At 28.7% G+C, this 23,483-nt stretch overlaps 1 protein-coding gene and 1 long non-coding RNA gene across 2 annotated transcripts; both read right to left on the bottom strand.

The window, feature by feature from the left end:
• Positions 1 to 17: 17 nt before the first annotated feature.
• Positions 18 to 2,713, bottom strand: LOC122524986 (cholesterol 7-desaturase nvd). Its single transcript, XM_043647516.1, has 6 exons — positions 2,624 to 2,713; positions 1,590 to 1,744; positions 1,253 to 1,419; positions 1,007 to 1,185; positions 614 to 791; positions 18 to 532 (listed from the first exon to the last, which is right to left on the bottom strand). Exons 1-6 carry the CDS (start codon positions 2,711 to 2,713, stop codon positions 18 to 20), a joined length of 1,284 nt encoding a protein of 427 aa, XP_043503451.1.
• An 11,894-nt stretch (positions 2,714 to 14,607) lies between these two features.
• On the bottom strand, positions 14,608 to 23,245 carry LOC122524860. The gene is made up of 2 exons (XR_006305651.1): positions 22,911 to 23,245; positions 14,608 to 15,974 (listed from the first exon to the last, which is right to left on the bottom strand). It is a non-coding gene; the product is annotated as an uncharacterized LOC122524860 (long non-coding RNA).
• Between the last annotated feature and the right edge of the window lie 238 nt (positions 23,246 to 23,483).

Raw genomic sequence — 23,483 nt, 5'->3', positions numbered from 1 at the left:
AAATAGACATCCTTACGTCACCATTGCAAGCTTTTCGTTGCCGTCTGATAAGTCGGACTATTAGCGGAGTAAAACTGAGAATACCATTTTCGATAAGCGGCAATGGTTTTATCCTCTTTTACTAGGATCGGCCGTGTTTCGAATCTTTTATGATTCCAAATAGCAACGTCCCTCTCGAACATAATACATTCACCAAGAAATACGATATTGGCGTACGGTGCCAACAATGGCGGAGAAAAAATGATGTGACAGATACGTTGCAACAATGGTTCGATCGGTGTCACCGTTTGTAATATGAACATATTCCCAAATGTGGTTTGAACCAGCAACTCGACGTATCCTGGACCGATTTGTTCGACCTTAACGTTTAATTCGAGTATATCGAATCGATCAAGAAGCAACAAACTGTGACGAAGTGTCATATTGGCTCTATGCTTTTCCCGATGATAAGAATTTTGTTGTCCGTTTGTTGTTGCCGTTGTTGATTTATTATTTAAAAAATTCTTCGATTCCCCGTTAATCGTTGTCTTGGCTGTTGTTGTTGTTGTTGATGATGATCTCTTTGTTAAATCAGTTCCCTCCTCTTCGAATTTCGTCTCATCATCTTCCGGACTGTTTTTGTTCATCGACATTTCTTTCGATGATTCATCCTTGGACACGCTCGATTGTGGTGTCCATTTTGCGTTCGACCATGTGTGACGAACTAAACGCATCACGTCCTCCGAGAGAAATAACGCTGGTCCATGAACAGCGCTAAGGTGTGCCATGTCGGCACCGTTTTCCGCTATATCCTGGAATTGATCGTTTTATGGCGTTTCATTACTTTCTCTAATTGTTAAGAGAAACGAAATCGACAGCTTTCATCTCGTTTTCTCAATATTAATATATGTTAATTGTTGGGAATCTCCGAAAAAATATTTGTTTTCGAATATACAATTTATTAATTTAAATATGACGTTCGCGAATTATTTGAAAGATTATATTTTTAAATGTAATTCTTACGGACCTGTATATGACAATTGACGATAAATTCGTTCCGACCTTGAAACCGCCAATTCCCATTGGAAATTTGTTCATGGGATTGTGGTTGCCAATCCGGTGTCGCCGATTCCGCGTGGTACCATACGAATATATTTTTATTAATTTCGCAGCATCTCCATGATTTTGTCTTAGCAACGTTCGGTACTGAAATAAAATAGAAAATTTGGATAAATTATTAATATTAAATATTTCCAAATACAAAATAATTTACCTCTTTCGGCATAAGGTATATCCAAACAACGACCATCGTCACCATAAAAAAGCCACTTATGGAAAGGACATTCCAAACATTCTCCTCTCACGCGTCCACCCTCACCCATGTTTGCCCCTAAATGTGGGCAATACGCATCGAGAATTTTGACGATACCCTTCTCGGTCCTTCGTATTTACACGACTTAACATTATTACTATTTCGTCATTATTTTTCAATTAGTTTTTTATTTATTATTTTATTATTTTATATTTATTAATTTCAGTATATTTCTATATAAGTTACTTATATTCATATGTTTCTATATGGAATTTTATTAGATCAATTCTATGCTTACCTAAACACGGCAAAATTTTCTCCAAGAGCTGATACGTGTTTCACCTCTCCTACTTTTAACTGTGAACTTTCGAGTAAAGCGAACCATCCGTTGGGATAGACTGGCGGCAATTTTTCCATCTTCCTGTATTTTATTTTGTTCTGACATCGAAAGTCCTTGTAACAACAATAGCAAGCAAAAGTTTTATTTTACATTTAAAAAAAGTAAGGAATAATCCATGAAATTAAATTTGATTTATACAAGTTTTTTAAAGTGTTTTTTTTATTTACACCTCTCTCCCTTTCTGTGTAATTATTTATCTAATAATTATAGAAATGCGCGCCTGTAGGCATGCAACCCTCGAGACACCGTCGATAATGTTGCTTGTATACATTTGAACATATTCATACATGTATGACGTGTTGCATACTATTTAGGTAAAAACAAATTTTTTACTGATAGATGGCGTTCGCAAGCAAATTATCAACGGTGTCTTCAGGGTTGCGTCCCTACAGGCGTAATGTTTTTATAAATAATGTTAAAAATTTAATTTTAATTTTGTAATTAGTTATGCATATTCTTAGAAGAATATTTAGTATCTTATATAAAAAGTAAATTTGTAGAGATTGAGATTAATTAATGTTAGAAATCTAATGATCGTCGTAAAAATAATAAAAGATCAGAAAATTGTGCATAATTCTATTAGAGAACGACCCATGACTTAAAATCATATATTTCTATGGATACTTTCTCATGATTTTCAATAATAATTAATAAATAATAGAAAAGTGAATTAATCATGAAGTTGTTTTCACCTAAACTATGTTAAAGACTTTAGCCATATTATTTCAAACAAGTTTGAAATAGATTACATAACATTAAAAGACATGTAAAATAATCACCAAAAGCAATTTTAATAAATAATCATAAACTCGTAAATACTTCAATCCTAAAACTTATGATTAAAATCGATAAAAAAAACATTGAAAAAAAAAAATTGTCTACAATCATAATTATAAACTAGAAAAATAAAAAAAAAAAGAATATTAACTCACTCTGACCCAGTTGATCTTCCAGAAGAAAGCGATATAGATTAGGAAAGCCAAGAGGGTGGCAAGTAGGACGCTGTACCATCCAAAAATCATCTTCCTTTTTCGATCTCCGTATCTCAAAGTGAAAAAAAAAATAAATATATAATTCACTATCGTCCAGAAAAGAAAAACACAGGATTTTCACGTTGAAAATAAACCTCCCTCCCTCTCTTCCTCTTTTTCACCCTTTCTCTCTCTTTCTTTCTTTTTGTCTCTCTTTCCCTTTCGAAGGGGATAATTAATATTCTCTAATACTTCTGGTATCTGGTATCTGGACGAGGACGAAGAGTATGATCGAGGAACTACCGGCGAACGTCTAAAGTAGAGGCGTCCTAACAGCCTGCTCATGAGCAAGAGCTGACTCCCGATTCCCCTATACGTTTACCCCCACTATGACTCTGACTTGATCGTCAATTCAGTCGGCAATTCGGTGTATAGAACCGCGAATAAACTTATGAAATACGAGATTAAAATAAGAGTTCAACGTTCTTAAAAATATTTAATAATAATTACGTAGCACTTTATCGGATTCTCATTTCTTCATCTGTTTTTTTTCTTCGAGTTTGCCTGTTACAGAAAAAAAGACAATTATAATCTTACGAGGAGAAGGGGAGAGAGGGTGGTAAAGGAGCTGCTAAAGGAAAATTATCGATTTTGTATTTAGATGGAAGAAGAATGAAAGAAAGAGAGAGTGTGCATTTGATGCAAAAAAGAAGAGGAGCACTGGAAGAAAAAGAAAGAGAAAGGAAGAGAGAGAGAGAGTATTGCGATGATATAAACGAGGTAGTGAAACGAGAGTTAAAAGAAGAAGAAGAAGAAGAAGAAGAAGAGCAGAAGGAGCTTGAAGGATAAAGAGTAGCAAGAGGAGGGGGAGGAGGAGTAGGCCGACGTGCAAAACAACTTGAAGGATATCAGGCGCGAGAGAATAAAACAGAGAGAGAGAGAGAGAGAGAAATAGTAAGAGAGACAGTAAGAAGGAGTAAGAGAGGAAAAAGAGGAAGGAAGATAAGTTGTTTCGAGGGACGAAGAGGATAAAGAGGTGAGGAGGAAGGTGCACGCGTGCGTGCGTCCTTGCGACGGAGACGAGAGATAAAAAGGGTGAAAAGGAGACGCTGACGACGTACGCGTAACAGAAAGAGAAGAAAAGAGAAATAAAGTTGAGTGAAGAAGATCGAAGGTAGGAGTGAGAAGAAGAGGAAGAAGAAGAAGAAGAAGAGGAGGAGGAGGAGGAGGAGGAGAAGGAGGTGGATTCTGTTGCACTCGCGCGTTTGCCCAGTTACGTTGGCTATCCACTTGGAGAACGTCTTCTCCTCCGTCTTCTACGTACCGAGATGGAAGTAAGTGGTGGAAGAGGAACAGGGAGAACCGAAGAAAAAGTACCAAAACAAGGAGAGAAGGAAAAAGAGGAAGAGGGAAGGATAAAGAGAAAGAGAGAGAGATGGATGGATGATAAACAAGAAGAGAAGTAGAACGAGATAGAAGAAAAGAGGAGACCGAGAAGGGAGGAAGAAGGTGCATGGAAAAAGAGGTCTACGGTTTAAGGGTTTTCGGCCGACTGAAACGCACGGGAGGTCCATCGTCAACTTTCTATATATATATATACTTATACACATACATATGTGTGCGTATTTGTATGCGTATGGTATACATGGCATGTCCTCGACTCGGTGAGGACCCATCGTCAGAGGTATCACCACCGTGTTTTCAGTACACTATCTCCAAAACGAATCTATCGAAACATACCTACGTTTTTCTATCGGTCTTCTTTGCGTTGATATTCATCTAATTATGTATGCCTGTTTACAGAATGATAGAGAGAGAGAGAGAGAGAGAGAAAATATATACCAACGTCTCTTTAATCTAAAAAACCAATCTCCATAGTTTTCTCTTTTTTCCCCCTTTTTTTTCGTCAGTGTATTTCCTTTCTTCTCTCTCTCTCTCTCTCTCTTTCTTTTCCTCTCTTTTTATTTCTTTCTTTCTTTGTTTTTTATATTCTTCAACTTCCTTCTCACTTCCCTTTTATTATTATCATACGTATCGTATATCGATACATTCAGAGTAAGTTAAATATATGCGAGTCCTCCGCAAGTTTATTCGACTACGTCTATTCGTTCGCTTAGCATATCAAACTCACCATTTGTTATTTCAACAAGTTCACCTTTCGTCATCGAATTTTTTTTAAGTTTAAATACGTTACGTAGTACGATCTTGTCCTGGATTTCTGATCCACCGTATGCGATGTCCAGTTTACTTGGAAGATTAATATAGGTAAGAAGGATAAGGTAAAAATGTAAGAAGTGTTCCATTCTTTTTGAACGTTTCAAATTTGGACACAAGTGCATTTAAGATGGCCGACGTATATATTTATCACCATCAAAATTGTATTAATAGTATTTGTGTTTTATTATTTTATTTTTTTTTTCTTTTATTTTTCTTTTTCTTTCTTTTCCACAGATCAGAAATTACAACGCGTCTCTCGTTAATGGGAAAATGTCATTCTCATCGATTACATGGCCTTGTTTATGAATTTTGTATCGTCAAATAATTACCATTAACCACCGTGATAATCGAAACTGTCGCACCAACGAGTTTCCTTCGAAAGGCTGTCGTTGAAAATTCTTATTTAAAAATATTCATGGGACTGTCCGTCGAAAATATGCGATCCTGGGTGAGATAACTTTGACTAACGCGCCGAATGAAATACATGCGGCGTAAGGGATGGAAATAAAATTAGAGAACCGAACTGCCTTCATCCTTCTCCTCGTCGTCGTCGTCGTCGTCGTCGTGGTTGTAACTTTGTGCGTGTGTGTGTGGGGATCCGAAAAATTTGTCTATCACTCACATTTATTTGATCAAAATTCGTATCATGAGATAGAATGACAGCATAAAAATAGAGAAAGATACGAAAGAAGAAAGATAACACTTAGAAGAAGTTACTTTTAAGTTCACAAGTTACTATATTTTGTTAAATAATTATAATAATTAATTTATCTGAATTAATTAGTTCACTATAAATAGTAATTTGTCGGTATACGTAATTACGGTTGGTTTTCTAATTTTTTTTTTATATATATATATATAATTTATTTAATAATATTTTTGGAACAATTTTCAAACCTTTTTTAAATATTCAATGTTTGTATTTTTCATTTTAATTTTACTCAATCCTATTGAAATTTATTTATCAAACGTTTCCTTTTTCAATCGGATACATTTAAAAATATCGAGACGCATCGATAATAATAATAATAATAATAATTTATCGTTGACAATACGAAAAAATAGCTTTATATAAAAAAATACGAAGAGAAAATAAATTTAGTTGTTATGCCTATTCGTTTCTCTTTTACACGTGTTATAATACTTAAGTTGAAAAACGTCAGTGATTTTTTTCGTTGGATATAACACGTTACGTACACTCATGCGTAATAGCTTTTCTGAAAATGCTACCCTCTGCATAAAACTTTGGGACTAAGCACACGACTCGAAATACTCTCTTTCTATTTTCTTTTTTATTCTTACAACGTGACCATTACGATCCTTCGATTCAAATTTATTTTCTTACAATTAAATCTGAAACATTATTGGAACAAAATTGAACTCTAACAAACGTTCGTGCATCTTCATTAATTAATGTGAAAATTAATTTTTCGTTGAACCTCGATCATTCGGAAAAACACAAATATTTCTCAAATGATGATAATCGATGACGATGCGTACTAAAATATAATATTTCAATTCTTGCTTTTACCGTTTTTCCTTTTTCAACGCGACGGACAAATTAATGCGCGTCTTGCAAGTAATCGAGAGTGTATTAATAAAACGAAATATTTCGATGGATGGAGTATTAACTAAGTTGTTATACGATTTTTTGAGGTATCGAACGTTAGACAATCTGATAAAAGGAAAGCAAGATTGAATCGAATTTAACGGTTTACGTTTGATCGTCCTATCGAGATCAACGTTCAATATTGCAAGTCAAATGCATCTTTCCTCTTTGACAGTCAATCGATGTCCAATCATTTTATCCGATCTCCTTGTCTTCGTGATCATTTGCATGAGAAATTTTTCTTTCTTAACCCAAGATGATCTCTTTTGCGTTTCGACAATTCTTGATAAACAAGTTGAAAACATGTTTCTGGATACTCGAAAATACAAACAAAATACACCATAAGAATGTTACATTTTGAATAAGTTTATTTTATTTTTTCTTTGTTGTTAAATGTTTTTCTCATTAGCGATTTGAAATATTCCACACGAATGTTTCTAATTGCTAATAATATTTTACGAAAAATAAAACAGTTACCGTATATAAAGAAAGTTCATATATTTTACGTAAAGATTCCAAAATGATTAAATTATAATTTTTCTTAAAAATATATTGTACATATATATATATATATACTAAAACTTTAACATTTCTCTTAAATATGAATCACTATAAAGACGATTATTTAATTTAAACGGTGAGTAAGTAAGTTACTCGAGTGAGCCACTATAGTGGCGAATCGACCTAGAAAAAATATTCGCAAAAGCTTCTTTGGTGGCAAGCCGGCTAGGCAGCATATCGGTAATAGTAGTGCTCTACCTTTATCTTACCATACGTCGGTAATGGTAGTTTTCAATATTTCAAATATCGACCGTCGGTAATAGCAGGCCAACTTTTTTTGTGTTTTATTATTCTTATTTTAGCGCAAAAAAGTTGGAATAGAACCTCAAGAATTGAAAAAAATGAATATATGCATTTAATTGCTAGCTATTTGCTAATTCGAAATCCATAATTGCCAACTCTTTTAATTAATTACTAAAGAAAAGATAAAAAATAAAATAAAACAGTTACTATATAAATACTAGTATAAAACGTGTTGCCTATTTTAAGGGGTAGCTTATTCTAATGTATGAAATAAAAGGAGATATAAGGGAAGAATTGGATTAATTTTACATTATGATTGATAAACTAAAAAAATTAATATTTAGATTATATTACATACATATTTTTATTTTTTTTTTGTAATTTATATGTAATTGTATAATATATTCGTATACAGATCATATTCGTAAAATAGCACATTAGTTTAAACTTTTAATTTCTTATTTCTAAAGTTTCCTTAACATCTAATCGGTTTCTGTCAAATTACATTTAAAAGAAGGCAAAAATATCAATAATGTAAGGCACTAATGGTGAAACCAAAATACAGTTCTATAAAATAAATAATAATTATAAAAGTTAACGAAGAAGGAACCAACTTACGAGAATGTAAAAAAAATATAAATATAAATAAATAAAATAACAAATTCTCTCACACATACACACACATACACAAGTATTTCTCGCACAATTTTTCCGTGATCCTGACTTTTACATTCAATAGTCTGTACTATTTTTGTTTTGTTCATAGCATTTTATGAAAGTTTTTGTTTAGTTAAATAATGTTGTTCCAAATCGATACTGTCGAATGTAAAAGTTTAGATAAAGAACATATTTGTGTCATAAATTTAACATAACAGTGTAAAAAATACAATAAACTTAACTTCAATAAAATATTTCAGAAAAGTGTCGAGAATATTTTCTTTCGATGGATCATAGAAAACTTTCTGAATTTTCGAGGTAACATTGGTAATCGCTTAACATTTTAATAGGTTTTTTTTTTTTGCTATTTTTTATGTTTCATAACAATGATCAACAATATATAACACGGAAGTAAAACGTAATAACAGTTTTGTCTACTATTTTTTTTCTATTTCGTTCTTTTCATTTTTAGTAACAAATATGTAAACTTTTAATCTGATGCCTATGATCGATAATATCAGTAAAAAAAATTATGATTTATATTTTATTTTATTTATGTAATTTGTGTTTCTCTTCTCTTCTAAAAGAAATGTTTATATTTAAATATTGGATGGAAATTTTATGGATTATTATTATTATTATTATTTTCTATTAAAAACGTGACATGAAAATAATTTGTTAATTACTTAATCTTCGTAACGATGACAAACTTAATATATTATTATAAATAGTTAACAGGCAAACGATAAACGTAATGATGAACAAAAAATTAAAAAACAGCCTAGGTAACTATGTGACGAACAAATAACTTCAACTATTATAATTCAAAATTAAAGAACATTAAAAGCAATATTAACATCAATATGACCAGTTTGACGGAAAAAATGGTTTGTAATCGAATGAAAGTAAAATATAATTATTAATTCACACAAATGGTTTATGGAAATTTAGAAGAATTCTGAAACTGAAAATGATGGAATTTGTAAGAAAGTTATGTTAAGGGAATAACAAATGTGAATGAAAACAAGAAGAGAAGATGTTCAAATTGTAACAATAATGGTCAAACAACAGATTTTCTAATGTAACATGATTTTGGAAACTCAACAATATTCAAACAATGAACAATTAACGATGAAATGCGACGATGAGAACTGCATTGGGGAACAAACGTGTATCACAACGTTAATGATTGAAACTTAACAGATTTCGAACGGAAAGTAAATTTCAAAAATAAAACAGTGTTGTTAACAAAAACAGAATTTTATACTAAACAGAAATAAATGGATGTTTTCAACATTGAAGATGTAACGATGCAACACCAATGTTACAATTTTCTAAGTAACAATTAATAAGAGAACAAAAAACAGATAACTTAACGTGAAAACAAATTGAAAATTTATATCATACAAACGGAAATTCAACGATTTTTAACGATAACTCAACGGAAACGTTCTTTGTTAATTAACATAATCAATAAAACATCTCTAGGCGCTGGTGAATTTTAAATTCGTGTAATAAAATTGAAGTGCGAGATTTTCCTTGGTGAAATTAAATCAAAAAACGAAATAAAAAAGGGATAACAATTTTTCACCAGTGTTTAAGGAAATTAACAAATAAAAAAGAAATAAATAAATAAATAAATAATAAAATAAAATAATAAAATAATAAAATAAAATAAAATAAAATAAAAATAAAAAATAAAAGAAAAGTATTAAGGGGCCCCTTCTCGTTAATGTAACTTGACATAACTGTAATTTAAAAATAATTAGTTATAAATGAGCATGTGTAAATATAAAATAATAATAATCGTATAGATACGAAATGATAATAATCTAATATTATAGTTATTATATTTTAATATGAACTATTTTCTTAACATAAGGTCCTTTTAAAATAAATGTTAACTAAAAACTACAAAGTAAAAAGTTAGTATTAAATACTTGTTAGTTTATAGTAATCATTAATATTTTTGTAGAAAAAATTAATAGAGAAACGATGAAGAATGAAATCGGTCGTAATCGATTTTATTCTTTTGGATCAATTTGTCTATTAATTTGTTTTTTTTTCTTTTTTATATATATTTTCAACTACGTAATAAATTTTTTTTGTTCTTTTTTTTTTTCTAAGTATTTTTTCTAAGTTCTTTAAGTAAAAGTAATGTTTAAGAAAAATTATGATTGTATACGTAATAACTATAATAAATTATCCTGATTATACTTGTATCATACGTTTATAATATGTAATTTCTGTAGTTAATGATTAATCTATGGTTAAATTATTCTAAATTATGTATGAAACGGTAAAAATACTTTGACAGAAACCGAATTAACATTTTATCTTTAATATTCTAAATGAGTTTTAAATACACTACAAATTTTGAAAATATTTTTAAAAATATTAATTGAAGTTCGATTTTGTTATATATGTTCGTAATCGATGATATAAAATGCAAAACCTAATCTTATTCACCGGTTTATTGTCCATTTAACGCTTCAATGTCAGCGGTTAATAAATCAAAAATAATTAAATAAATATTGAATCTTCAATATCTGATCGTATTTAATGAATCTAAAAAAATGTATGTTTTTCTTCGTAGAAATTAAAAAGAATAAATTATTGTAAATTTTATATATGATCGTAGATATACTGTAAAAAATATTTTATAACAAATCAACGAATAATATTTTTGTAAACGTTTCAAATGAAATATTGTTCAATTTTGTATAAATAAATTACGATCAGACATTGTTTCGTATTTTTTTCGAAAGAAATTAATTCGAATAAAATGAAAATTAAAAGAAATGAGCTATTTTACGATACACGTCAGCTGTGATGCGAAAAAATGAACTAATGAATATGTAATATAAAAAATAAAATAAAATAAAGAAAAAAATAAAGATATAAAAAAAAATAATAAAAATATTCTATATAATTAAAATTTAATTAAATGCCAACTTTTTGAAACGGATGACTATTTATGGATCGTTCAAAAAGTTTCAGCTTTGTTGAGTACGATATTTGATAGAAGAAATATTTATTTAACGAAATAAAATAAAAAATGTATATATTTTTATTATTACAATTGAAATCATTTTCGATTCTTTTTTTTTTTTTTTTGATTTATTTTATTTCGTACAAATAATTATTTCGTTTTGTTCGATCGAATATCGTACTTGTATAATTATTTCCCCATTTTTTTTCGTTAAATCTTTAACAATGATTCGTATTAAAATTTGTTTATTGAATAACAACCGGAATATTTTTACGTTCTTTTTTTTTTTGTTTTTTTTTCTTGTTTTTTGTTTTTTTCTTTCTTTCTATAAAATGATTCAATGAATCAGAATATTACTTTTTCTTTTTCGATTCATTTGTCGAGGTAAATGTACTTTTCTTTCCTTTTTTTTTATGATTTTCTTTTTTTCTACTTCTTCGTATACTTTGTTTTCTTTTTTTTATAAACAAAACGAAATAAACGAAAAAATAAATGAATAGAAATAAAAGTAATGATAAGTTCAAACACGTAATATCTTGAAACGGATAACAACCATTTAATGTAAAATTTTGGAGTTTAAAAAATTGTTTTTTTAAGTTCCTTCAATTTCGTTTCGTAATTTGATCTAAACGTAAATGTTTGTACATTTTTGAATAATTAAAGTTAGGTGATTTCTTGTTGCAAAATTGGTATGATCATGTTAGCTGTTTTACAGAAATACGTGATCGAATTTAAAAAGAAAAAAATAATGGAATAAAATGATATTAATGAAAAATTAATAGAAAGAAAAAAAAAAGGAAAAAGAAAATAATTTGAAGAACTTAGATTAACACGTATCCTAAGCTTACGACTAAACAGCTGTCACGATTTTTGTGGAGAGAGCATCAGCGTACTTATTTTTACTATCATTAATGTTACATCTAAATTATATTATAAATATAATAAAAAATATAAATTAATAAAATATCAAATAAATTTAGTGCGTGTGTCGCGCAAAGTGACACGAAATAAAAAATATAAATCTTCGTAATATAAATAAAATCTAAAATATTTTTACCTGCTCGACACGATGAATTAATTCATATTTTAAAATTGTTTTAATTCTATTTCGTATAATAATAGTTTGAATTTTGTTGTTGAGTGTCAGTAACATTGATCAGAAATTAGATTAAAAATATATTATTATAAATTCCAATTGTCAAAGTTTCCGCAAAAAAATATTCTATCATTTATTATTGAAATATTATTATTTTGTCGAATAAATAATGTCGAGCAGATAATATAAAATTAAATAAATAACTATAATATATTAAAAGAAATATAAACAAAAAAATATATTACTTTTTATCGGTGAATGAATCCCACGATGTTTGCCAATCTTCTAAATTGAAATCCCACGATGATTGATGATTGTTCCCACATGTTTACGCTTCTAACGTCTACGTGCAAATAACATTAATCCTTGAAAGTATATTTCGACTCTCCTTGTTGTTTCGTTTAAATATATATTTATGTTTTCGTTTTGACATTTTCGATAATTGATATCACGTTCATAAACAGATTTTTTCTTTTCAGATAGATTCGTTTAATTATTTCTTTGGAGTATTATCTTCGAAGTATTTTCGATCTCAGAATTATATTTTGTTTTTTATCTTAATCGTCTATGTGGCGTGTACGAGTAAGATAACGCGAAATATATTATCTGCTCACGCGTATATTTTCGTATACAATTTGTATATTGGATTTGAATTTTTGTTTAAATATCGGTGAGACCATTGTTCTTTGATTAGAACAATTAAAAATCGATGATTTCGTTGAGATTTTGATAGGTTTTGTTCTTTCGAGTATCAGCAGTGTGCTCGTTTTACATTCGAACAATTTTCATCAACTTTTTTGATATCACAAATGAGAATTGTTTCGATGTTTTCTTTCTTTCAAACAAGTTTATACTTCATAATTATTTTTTCCTATCTCGTATTATATTTTATTCATCGTTTGATTTTGAAACCGTAGTAAGAGAACGTTTCAATAGAGAAGACACGTTTAATCATTATTTTTTTCCTTTTGTTATTTTCACTTTGCATCATCCATTCGATCAGACGTTATTGATATTGTTCTTTAACGAATATAGCAAAAATATGAGGTGACGCTGTGTTTTTAATCGAGCGATGATTAGTTTATTCCGTTTGGCCCCGATGTAATTAATACTGAATTGTATTTTGTTCTCTTTTTTCTTTTTTTGTTTTAATAACAAAAATTCACAATTTCTATCGTATTAAAATGTAATTGTGTGAAAGTAGATGTGTAAGCGTAGCTGCAACATCGATCACATATATATATAATATATATATATTTTTGTTTCCATTTTTGTGTTATGACGATGCTATATATTGCAGACTATTATTCGAACAAATTCCGTTCTATTATTATTATATATTATTCACTGTGAATAAAATATTAATTTGACATTAATTATTGTTATATATATGCAGAGACAAATGAAAAATTCTTGGCCCGATAAATTTCTCGACTCTTCCAATCGAAATGAACATTTCGATAGAGAATCTAATTTCCATTATTACTCAACGGGCTAATTGAATATTGAAGATAATGATTATTTTCAAATAATTCTATATAATACGATATATCGAATATATCGAAAGGGGCGTATTCATTTATACGAATATTTACGTGTCTTTCGAATAAAAATATCTTTCATGACAACGATGTAATCGTTTGTGCTTCTCTCTTTGCGAGATTAACTAAAAGAATTAGTACGTTAGATGTGGATCGTTTGATGACGTCAGAACTTTTCTATCCATTTTTTGCTTTATTCTTTTTTCAACTTTGCACGAAACTGACGTTCGACATTGTAGATCATTTCACTTTTTTTTTTTCTTTCTTTCGTTGAACGTAGCGCGATTCAAACACGACGATTAAATATGCGAGAGTATCGAGATTAGAAACAATATATGTGTGAACTTTTCCCGACAGGATTTATATATTATATTTCATTAGAAAACGAAGAAATATTGTCGATTTGTTTCTTTTGAGTTTTGTCATTTTGGTTTGTTCGTTTTCTTCTTCTTCTTCTTTCGTTCTTTTTTTTGCTTTTTTCTTCTATAAAGAAAATGTGTGTGTGTGTGAAGAGTTTTGTTAATATTTCTGTAAATAATAATAAGTATAGAAATTTAAGGAAATTCTATTGCGTGAGTGAGAGAAATTCTGCTTCTTCAAATGGTTTTATCTCAAGTTTTAGATCACCTGAGTTATGATCATGGTTTTTGTCGACCCGACTTGGATCATCTAACGATCCAACATTTTATTTCAAGTTTTTTCTTTGTTTTTTTTTCCTTTTTCCGAGCAACTGCTGTGAAATATTTGAATTGTTATTTTCTAACGATGTGCCACGAAGTGATGCTTCAAAGTGGTTTCATCGAACTTCTCTTCTTTGACTGTTTTCGAAAAATATCTGATATTTTTTTTCTTCGCACGTACAGTTACCATTTATTTTCATTTTTTTTTTCCTGGTCATTGAAGATGAATTAATGAATGTATCGAAGAATTAGGGTTCTGAAAAGAGTCCCGTTTCTTTTTCTGTATTTTTTTGGGGGGGTGGGGGGTAGAGAGTTTTTCGTCTTTTTTTTCTTTTTCTTCTTTTGCTTCTTTTTGGTTGCGTTTTGTGTTACTTTTCTTCTACGAGTGCAGCGTTGATTTTTGTTCAGTATTTTTCAACTATCATTTCTTATTTCTACGTTGAAATTTTATTAGATATTTGTGTTTTTTATCTTATTTGGGGTTTTATTTCTTTCATTTGTTTTGCAGATACTTCGATAAATATTTTTCTTTTCTATCTTTTCCATCATTTTTGTTCGTAGATATTTTGATAGATGATGTATCGATGATAAATGTTTTTCGATAAATATTTCGATGGATATTTTCATCAATAGTTCGTTATACGATTATTTCTTCTTCTTTTGTTTTGCTTTTGTTTTTTTTTGTTTTTGTTTTTTTTTCATAAGGTGCAATTGATTTTTTGAATTTCGTCTTTTTTCCTGGATTGTCTTCGACTATCTTTAATTATTTTTATTTGTTAGAATTATATTTGATATTCGATATTCGCGTTATTAATGTTAGAAACTGTAAAGTTGGATCTACTAGCTTCCTTTTTTTTGTATTTTTGCTATGTTAGTTTCTTTGATTCTCTTTTGATATTACTTTGGAATTTGATTTGATTTGATTTTCATTAATGAACCATATTTTTTCTTTTCGTATGGTCAACGATTCCTCAGATATTTATTCCTTTATTTTTCGATGTAATTTTTTTTAATCAATTTGTATCAATTAACTTCGATTTGCGTATCGACTCTAGATTTGATTATTTCATTAAAAATTGTATTTTCGCGATGCCTCTGTGACTTTTTCTAACGGATTATTGTCTTTGATTATTTCCAAGCATCCACACCATTGTCAAATACATGTTGTTTCCATGATTATTAATTTTCGATATTTTTCTTGGAAATGAAAATTTGTTTCAGTCTAATGTAACATTAACGGTGACGATAACAACAACAACAATAATAACAACAACGAGAAAAGAGATCGGTCATTGAGCATGATGAAATTCATAGCTTCCCGTTAAATAAATGTTCCCATAGTATACTTTCAGAGAAATTATTATTCGGAATATTAAACAATTCACTTCTGATCTGGAACAGTCTTTGTTAATCTTCTTGATTATCATCTCGATCATTTCTATTATCTTCTTTGAATTCGATGTAATACAATCTTGAGTATTTTTCTTCTTCTTCTTATTATTATTCTTATTCTTCTTTTTCTTCTTTTTTTTCTTCTTGTTTCTTCATCTTCTTCTTTTCGAATAATTAATTAACCATTATAAGTATAATTATCGATTAGAGTTGTAGCTGCACCCGGTTGATTCTGCATCCTTGATTGGCTCCTAATGATCCCCAGTTAAATAGTAGTCCTGTTGACTTCCCTTCCTTGAAGTTTGTTGATCCCCGACAGTTAACCTGAAAAGATGTGAGTGTTAGCTACAAAAAAAAAACACACTTGAGGATAAGGGGAGGTGGGGAGGGGGGGGTATGGAAGGGACAAATAAAAAAGGGTTAACATGTAAATGAGAGTACAAGTAAGGTATTGAAATTGGTAATTACTATAATGAAACGATAATGATGATAACGATGATATTGCTAAATGAATAAAGTATTTCGGCAGAAAAAAGAAAATTGCATAAAGAATATTTATAATAAAACAAAGTATACGGATACGAAGGTGAAATTTGTTAGAAGAAATTTTCTACAGAAGACACCATTGTACTTTTGACTATTCTAAAATACACGAAAACCTGTTGAGAAAGTTTTAGTAAGTTTTAAGGGGGTTGCATGGAGGTTAACTGGGGGGGGGCGGGGGATTGCGTGAACACAAGTCGGTATTTCCGTGCACGATTTGCATTAGTTCAGAATGGAGTCTGATAAGAAAAGGTAATGTGGCTGACTGATTGGCTGGCTTTCTTGCTTTCTTGCTCTTCGAGAGAACCTCTAGAATTACATCACCGAACAGGAGAATGGGTCGAGGTTGCGTATGCATTTAGGTTGCTTTTATTTCTATGTATGAGTGCATTTCTACATATATGGTTAAAGAGAGAAACGAGAGCGGATATTTATTTTATATGGGGTAGGGTCAATTTAATCCTTTTGTCGTTTCTTATATTCCCTACACACTATATATATGTATATGTATATATGTATGCGTGTGTTCATAGTGGCCTCGCTAGCCCTTTGTCATTTTCTTCGGTCAGAGGGTCAGATTTCTCTTTTATTTTTATTTTTATTTTTATTTTTATTTTTATTTTTATTTTTTCTTTCTTCCTTTCTTTCTTATTCTAGTTGCTAACTTTCGAGGAGAACACGATATCTTCGTTTCCGTTTTGTAATATCGAATTCCCGATTGCATTATACTTCTTACGTTGCATACAATTATTACGTTGCATCTGTTTTAATTTTTCATTTTTCTGCTCGTTTTTTTTTTTTATTATATATTTTTTTCGTAATCGTTATTTCTTTTTTATTTTTGTTTTATTTTTTTTTATTTTTTCACTCAGCTTCCCTATTTTTCGACTGGCCCAGCTGCTATCTCGTGAAAAAAAGGGTTAGGAGTTGATAATAAGATTGAATTTTTTGAATTTTCTTCTCGAAATTATCTATGCACTTTCAAAATTGGATTAAGAAAAGGCTTTTGTATTATTTTTAATGAATTTTTCATACGTTCGGTTGGGATTTTTGTTTGCTTGTTTTTTTCGTCTATCTGTTTGGTAATATTATCGACATTTATCAGCAGTTGTTAGTTTTTAGTATCTTCCGAGGTATAGTATCTTCGAGTGTCGTAATCATATTTTTTGTTATTTCACGTTTAGATTTATTTTGTTATATATTTTTTTGTATTATTAATTTCAACAGTAACAAATATTCTTGATATCAATAGCCGCAACACATTAAATATATTTATTCGTTCAATTTTGAATTATGAATTTTTAATGTATGAAAATAAAACTGTTTTGTTTGTTATATTTTACTTGTGGTGTACATTTAATATCAAAATCAAAACTGTTTATAGATTCAATTTATATAGAATTTATATAGAATTTTAATTGAAGGTACTCTGTTTTTTTTTATCAATTAATTCGATGACAAAAGGAATACGTAACTCTGTTATTGAATTTAATATTTCCAAATGAGACACTTCGTAACAAATTCTCATAATCTTTGGTGAATGATGCAGGTATGTGTGCTATTTTCATACGGTTGAATGAATAAACTACTTTTTAGCTGGTAGAAAGGATGTTAGATGTTTTAGGTGTATCAAATTTCATGAAATTTCTACCCCTAGAAAATCGTATCTGAAAAGAGATTTTATCCTGCTTCTCTGTCTTTGTGTTTTTTTTTTGGTTTGTTTTTAAGTGATGAATTTTTACAAATATCATATTTTGAAATTATTCAATAATAAATGTACTTTAATACAAAGTTACTGTTAATTTTCTATAGAGTTAAAATTGGTTGTTTTTTAATGGGACATCTGCTGTTTGATTATTATTTGAAATGATTTTTTAAAATGAATTATGATACATTTGGTTCCGATGATCAGTTTAAATAAATTTCAGTATTATTTGTTCAATTATATCTGAATAATATTGAATGATTTTTCAAGAGAAGTATATTTTTATGAATAATTATTTCTTTTTATTTTTTTTGAATCATGCGAATGAAATATATTTTTGAAAATCTACAATAGTATCGCAATAAATCAGATTATGTCAAAACCCCGTGGTAATTTTGGTTGCATTTAAATGAAATTTGGATGTATTCAATTAAATTTATTTTCTTATTCGTTTTTTCTTTCTTTCTTTCTTTCTTTTTTTTTTTTCTATCGTCACAGCGATGCCAGGAATATAATTTGTAAGTCGTATGAAATCAGAGAGGGGTAAACGTTCGTTTCGCGCTATTTACTCTATGAGAATACGATCCAGGGGTAGTTCACTTCCGGTTGTTCGAATGGTCAATGGAAAAAAAGAATAATCGTCACACCGGCTGCTCTTACGGAAGTATGTGCACAATGGATGAATAAATATGCGTATAATTAACATTATTTTCCATATTGCCACGTCGTTGTTTACGGAAGTGATTTAACATTTCAATTTTGTTTATTATTAATTTTTATTATTATTGTCGTTTTGTTATTTTTAGTATTATTATTATTATTATTTCATTCAACAGATTCTTTAAAATGCGAACTGTTTTTTCTTATTTTATTTCTTTTTCTTCCAATCGTTTCGGTATTTTAGCCAATGGTTTATTGAAATTAATATTTAATACGGTGAATCATTGTTGCTTCTTTTTTCTTTTTTTCTTTTTCTTTTTTTGAGACACATACTTTGCTTTGTTTCGCGATTTCAATTTTTAATTGTCAATTAGATGTTCGACTATAAATTATAATTTTTTTTTTTTAATATCTAATTTGTATTCTATTATATTATTTATTTATTGGGAGATCTCATTAGAATTTGATTTATAATTTTATGAAATATGAGTTAATGGATCTGTTCTGTCAAATTCGTTTATGTTTGATTATTATGTTAGATTTCTATCGGTTAACTTTTCTTTTTTTTTAGAAAATCACTGAAATTAAATTTGGATGATATTGCCAAAATAATTTGTTTTTTCTTTTTATATATATATATTTTTTGTTATATGCTTATCTATTGTATATATCATTTAGAATTGTTGATATTCAGTTATATACTTGATCCAATAGAAACGGATTTTGATGATGCCGAAAATAATCTCGAGATTTGTAACGTCCAAAAATAATATTTTTGTAATTTTTCTGGCCAATGAAATTTTGAAATATATTTAATCAATTCGTTGTATTATATTTTGTTTTTTAATTCAAGTTCAATATTTTTATATTTATATTTCCTATGGTTCCAAATGTTCCAAATTATTAAGTTTCTCATTATTCCAAATCCAAGTTTTAGACTTATTTGTTTCTATTGCTCAACATTGTCAAAATGGTTAATTTATTTTCAATTATTCCGAGTCAAATTATTATTCAATTATTTATTTTCTATAGTTGAAAATTTCTTTCTAAAATATTTAAGTGCATTCGAAATATATTCTGTAGTTTGTATCATGGAAAAAATGAAAGTTAAAATTTGACTGTGATATTATTTTCAATTATTATGTCCAAAGAATGTTTCGTTTCTTCCTGTCTTCAACTTTTTCGATTGATAAGCTATTTATTTTTATATGTTTTTAATATTTACGAACATAGGTCTGAATTTTAAGCGAAAGTATGTATTAATGTTGTGTTTCTGAAAGTGATCTGATCATAAATTTGTATAAATTAAATATTTTGATTATAATAATCTGTTCTATTTCAAATTTATAACATATCAGTGATCTCTGAAAATTTGTTTATTGTAATCCAGTATTTAATGATCAAAGGTGCCAGTGAAGTTGGAAAATTTCATTAATTTCTAATAAAGCCGAAAATTTATTAAGAAAATGACTGATAATGAAAGCTCCCATGAAATTTTTAACTGTTATTAGTTACGTGTAAAAATGATATCTAATTTATTATTTTTTGTGTATTATTTTTAGTTTAATGTTGATCGTGTTTGTAATTGAATTTTAACAATGAATTTTAACCAAAAGAATTGTTTTGAATTCTATGCAATATGTTTTGCTAATCTGATTAATAGAGATTTGAATTTTGTCAATTAATCTATTTATTAATTTATTCTCTAATACTGTAAATATTATTAATCCAGATATTTGATTTTAATTTAATAAAAACAGAGTACCTTCTTTTATTGCAAATAACGTTTCTCTCAAATCATTCGAAATTTAGATAATGTCAAATATGAAATATATTTCAACGTGAATTATCAAATCGAACAACTATGCCTTTTTATTATTAATTCATTAAATCACAATTGTGTTTCATTTGTGTCGATATCATAGTTGTATTTATGTCATAATACTTTGCTCAATATTCTATGACGAAGTGACTATATTTGTGTAATTATATTGTTACGTTATGAAAACATTTAATTCACTAATAATGAATTTTGATTTGCAGTTATGTTAAAAAAACAATTATCGTATATGTTTTCTACTCTTTCAAAATAAAATGGCAAATATGTCACGGTTACAGAATACAAAGTATTTCTTGGTTTATGTCATTCTGATTATTGCGTTTACGTGATATTGATATCATTTCAATGCATGAAGAAAGTGGACTGTGTTATAAAAGAATAAAATCTAACGTGTCTAATATAAATCAGTCTTGCATTATTAATTTCTAAGTTTTTTTTATAATAATAATAATAATAATAATAATCTATAATCACATTTCTCAATTCAAGATTTCTCACAATGTCTTCAGTCGTCGACCGTGTTCGTATCATCTATCAAATATTTCTATATATATATATTTTTATATAATATATATTTATGTATGTGTAAATAAATTAGAATAAAAATAATATGAGAGAAAGATTATGAAAATATATATATACTTATAGAAAGAAAAAATATATAAATGCTCTAGATGATTTTAAGATCTGCCAGACTTGAATCAAAAAACATTTTTCTTTTTGTTTTTATTTGTTTTCATTTTTTTGACGACAACTTGGCCAGTTTATCCGATGATATGCCTTTCAACAAATTATTATTTTTGTTATATGATTTTGCATGTATTCGTATCTGTGTTACTCTCTTTTTCATATATATACATATATATATATGTTTTTATTTTAACTATAAAAAGGATAAAAACCGTTCATCAAGATCGTATTTATAAAATGTAATATTTACTTTCGTATACGACGGTGTTAATTTTGGTTTTCTATGTTTTTTTTTCTCTTTTTTCATTCGTTCCTTTCTATTTTTGTTTTGTTAATATTCTTTCTTTCTTTCTTTCTTTCAAAAAGACATCCACAGATAAAACACGAAGTCCAACGAGTTCTTAAAGAAATCTTTGAGCACTAACTACGTAGAAATGAAATTTATGGATAATACTACAGGATGCATCTCATGGTTCGAATGATTATATTTCTTTTTATAAAACTACTTGCTAAGGCTCGATATCAAAAGCTATTTAGAAAAAATAATGTTTTCTATTTATTTACGTTACATCGACAAAGAAAAAGAAGGAGATGATTTTAACGAGACAATGATTATGAAAAATGTACAGTAACAGGTACGTGTTTAGGTACTACTAAGCGGCGTGCTTACATTCGAAAATGTAAAAAGAAAAAATAGTAATAGTAATAGTAATAATAGAAAGATAATACAATGTGCAGCAGGTACGTAAATAATACTAATTCATTTCTTGCCATTCTTTGAATCACTTTTGTGCTTCTTTTATTTATGATCTACGTTATTAGGAATATTAATGCGTTTTACACTACCGTGCCAAACTATCGTAATACTTTATCTTTTGTTACTTTTGCTTTTGGAATTAAAATATTTTAACTATTCTAATATATAGAAGATTTCTAAGATAGTTAGTGTCTATATAATATAGTGTTTGTGAAAGGTACAGGACGATATAAGAAATAAAAATGATTAGATATCTCGCGTGTACATGATTCACAACTGTTGAATATGTATTAATCTATCATTTATATCAACTGAAAGAATCTAGTTACCAAATTAATGGTTCAAAATATATGAAAGTGTTCCAGATTTTTATCTACATATATCTATTTTCTAATGGACAAGTTTGTTTGCGTGAGAGAGTGTGCGTGTGTGCATCTTTTAAGGAAAATAAATATTAAACTAAATAATAATAAAATTAAAATATAAACAAATAATCATTTACTTAAATAATAAAGAAACTTAAAAAGGACAGTGAATCTGATCTAACATAACACAAAAAAAAAAAGAAAAAAGAAATTAAAAAGAAAAATAACATAAGGAAATAAGAAAATAAATCAAATGAAAGATTAAAATGAATTTAAACGATAATTTAGTGAAATAATTTTGATTGGATCTTAGTACCTGGATAGAGTAGGGCCGAGTGATGAAATTTCGAATTTTAATTAATTTAGACGAATTCCTTTGTTTATCACGATATTCTGTTTCGTGAATACTCCTCTTCGTAAAATATACGAAAGTATATATATATATAAATATACAATATATATATATACCAAAGATCGTTCCAAAAAAATAATTACGAAAACGATAGATGAAATTGAAATATTTTCAAGAATTCACGAAGCAGAACAGCGTAGATTATTTAGAGATCCAAAAATATAATATCAATGTCAAATAAATCAAGATAAATATATGACAAACTTTAGTGTAGTCTATCGAAGCACCAAGATCGTATATGCTTGATAGTTGTATTAAAATAAAAAAGAAAGCCGAGACAAGACTCACCATTTTAATAGTATTCTCCAAGTGAGTAGTTTGATTGATCTGCGACAGAAAAAATAATAGGAACAGCTCCGATTAGATAGATGAATCATTTTGATTCCTTCCTTCCTTCCTTCCTTCCTTCTTCTTTGTTTATCGTGTTAACACCGTTGGTAGATCATGGCTCTTCCTTCTCGCTGACTCCCGTTATGGTAGAAGATGTCCAAATATGACGATGACGATGATGAAGATCGAAAGTAAAGGAGAGAGGGAGAGAGAGAGAGAGGAGAGAGCCACAATACTTTGTAACGATGCTCTCACGATGCTCTCTCGATGCTCTCTCCACAGACGATCGAGCTGTTCTGTGCTTCTGTTTGCCACTGGCAGTCCTTATATACCTTGGAAGAAGGGCCCCACCCAAGGACACACATGTGGGTCTCATTCGTACACTTGGGGGAGAGAAGGTCCTGGGAAAAAGGGCTCAACACAATACTACCTTCTGCAGGACCGGTCTCTCTCCCTTCCTTTTATTTTCTTTTTTTTTTAATTGCTCCTCCTCTTCTTCTTCTTCTTCTTCTTCTTCCACTGCTTCTTCTT

Source organism: Polistes fuscatus, unplaced genomic scaffold (genome assembly GCF_010416935.1).
Source record: "Polistes fuscatus isolate 324 unplaced genomic scaffold, CU_Pfus_HIC Scaffold8, whole genome shotgun sequence".
NCBI lineage: Eukaryota > Metazoa > Arthropoda > Insecta > Hymenoptera > Vespidae > Polistes > Polistes fuscatus.
The sequence above is the reverse complement of the archived record's forward strand: the minus strand, read 5'-3'. Positions and strand labels throughout refer to the sequence as shown.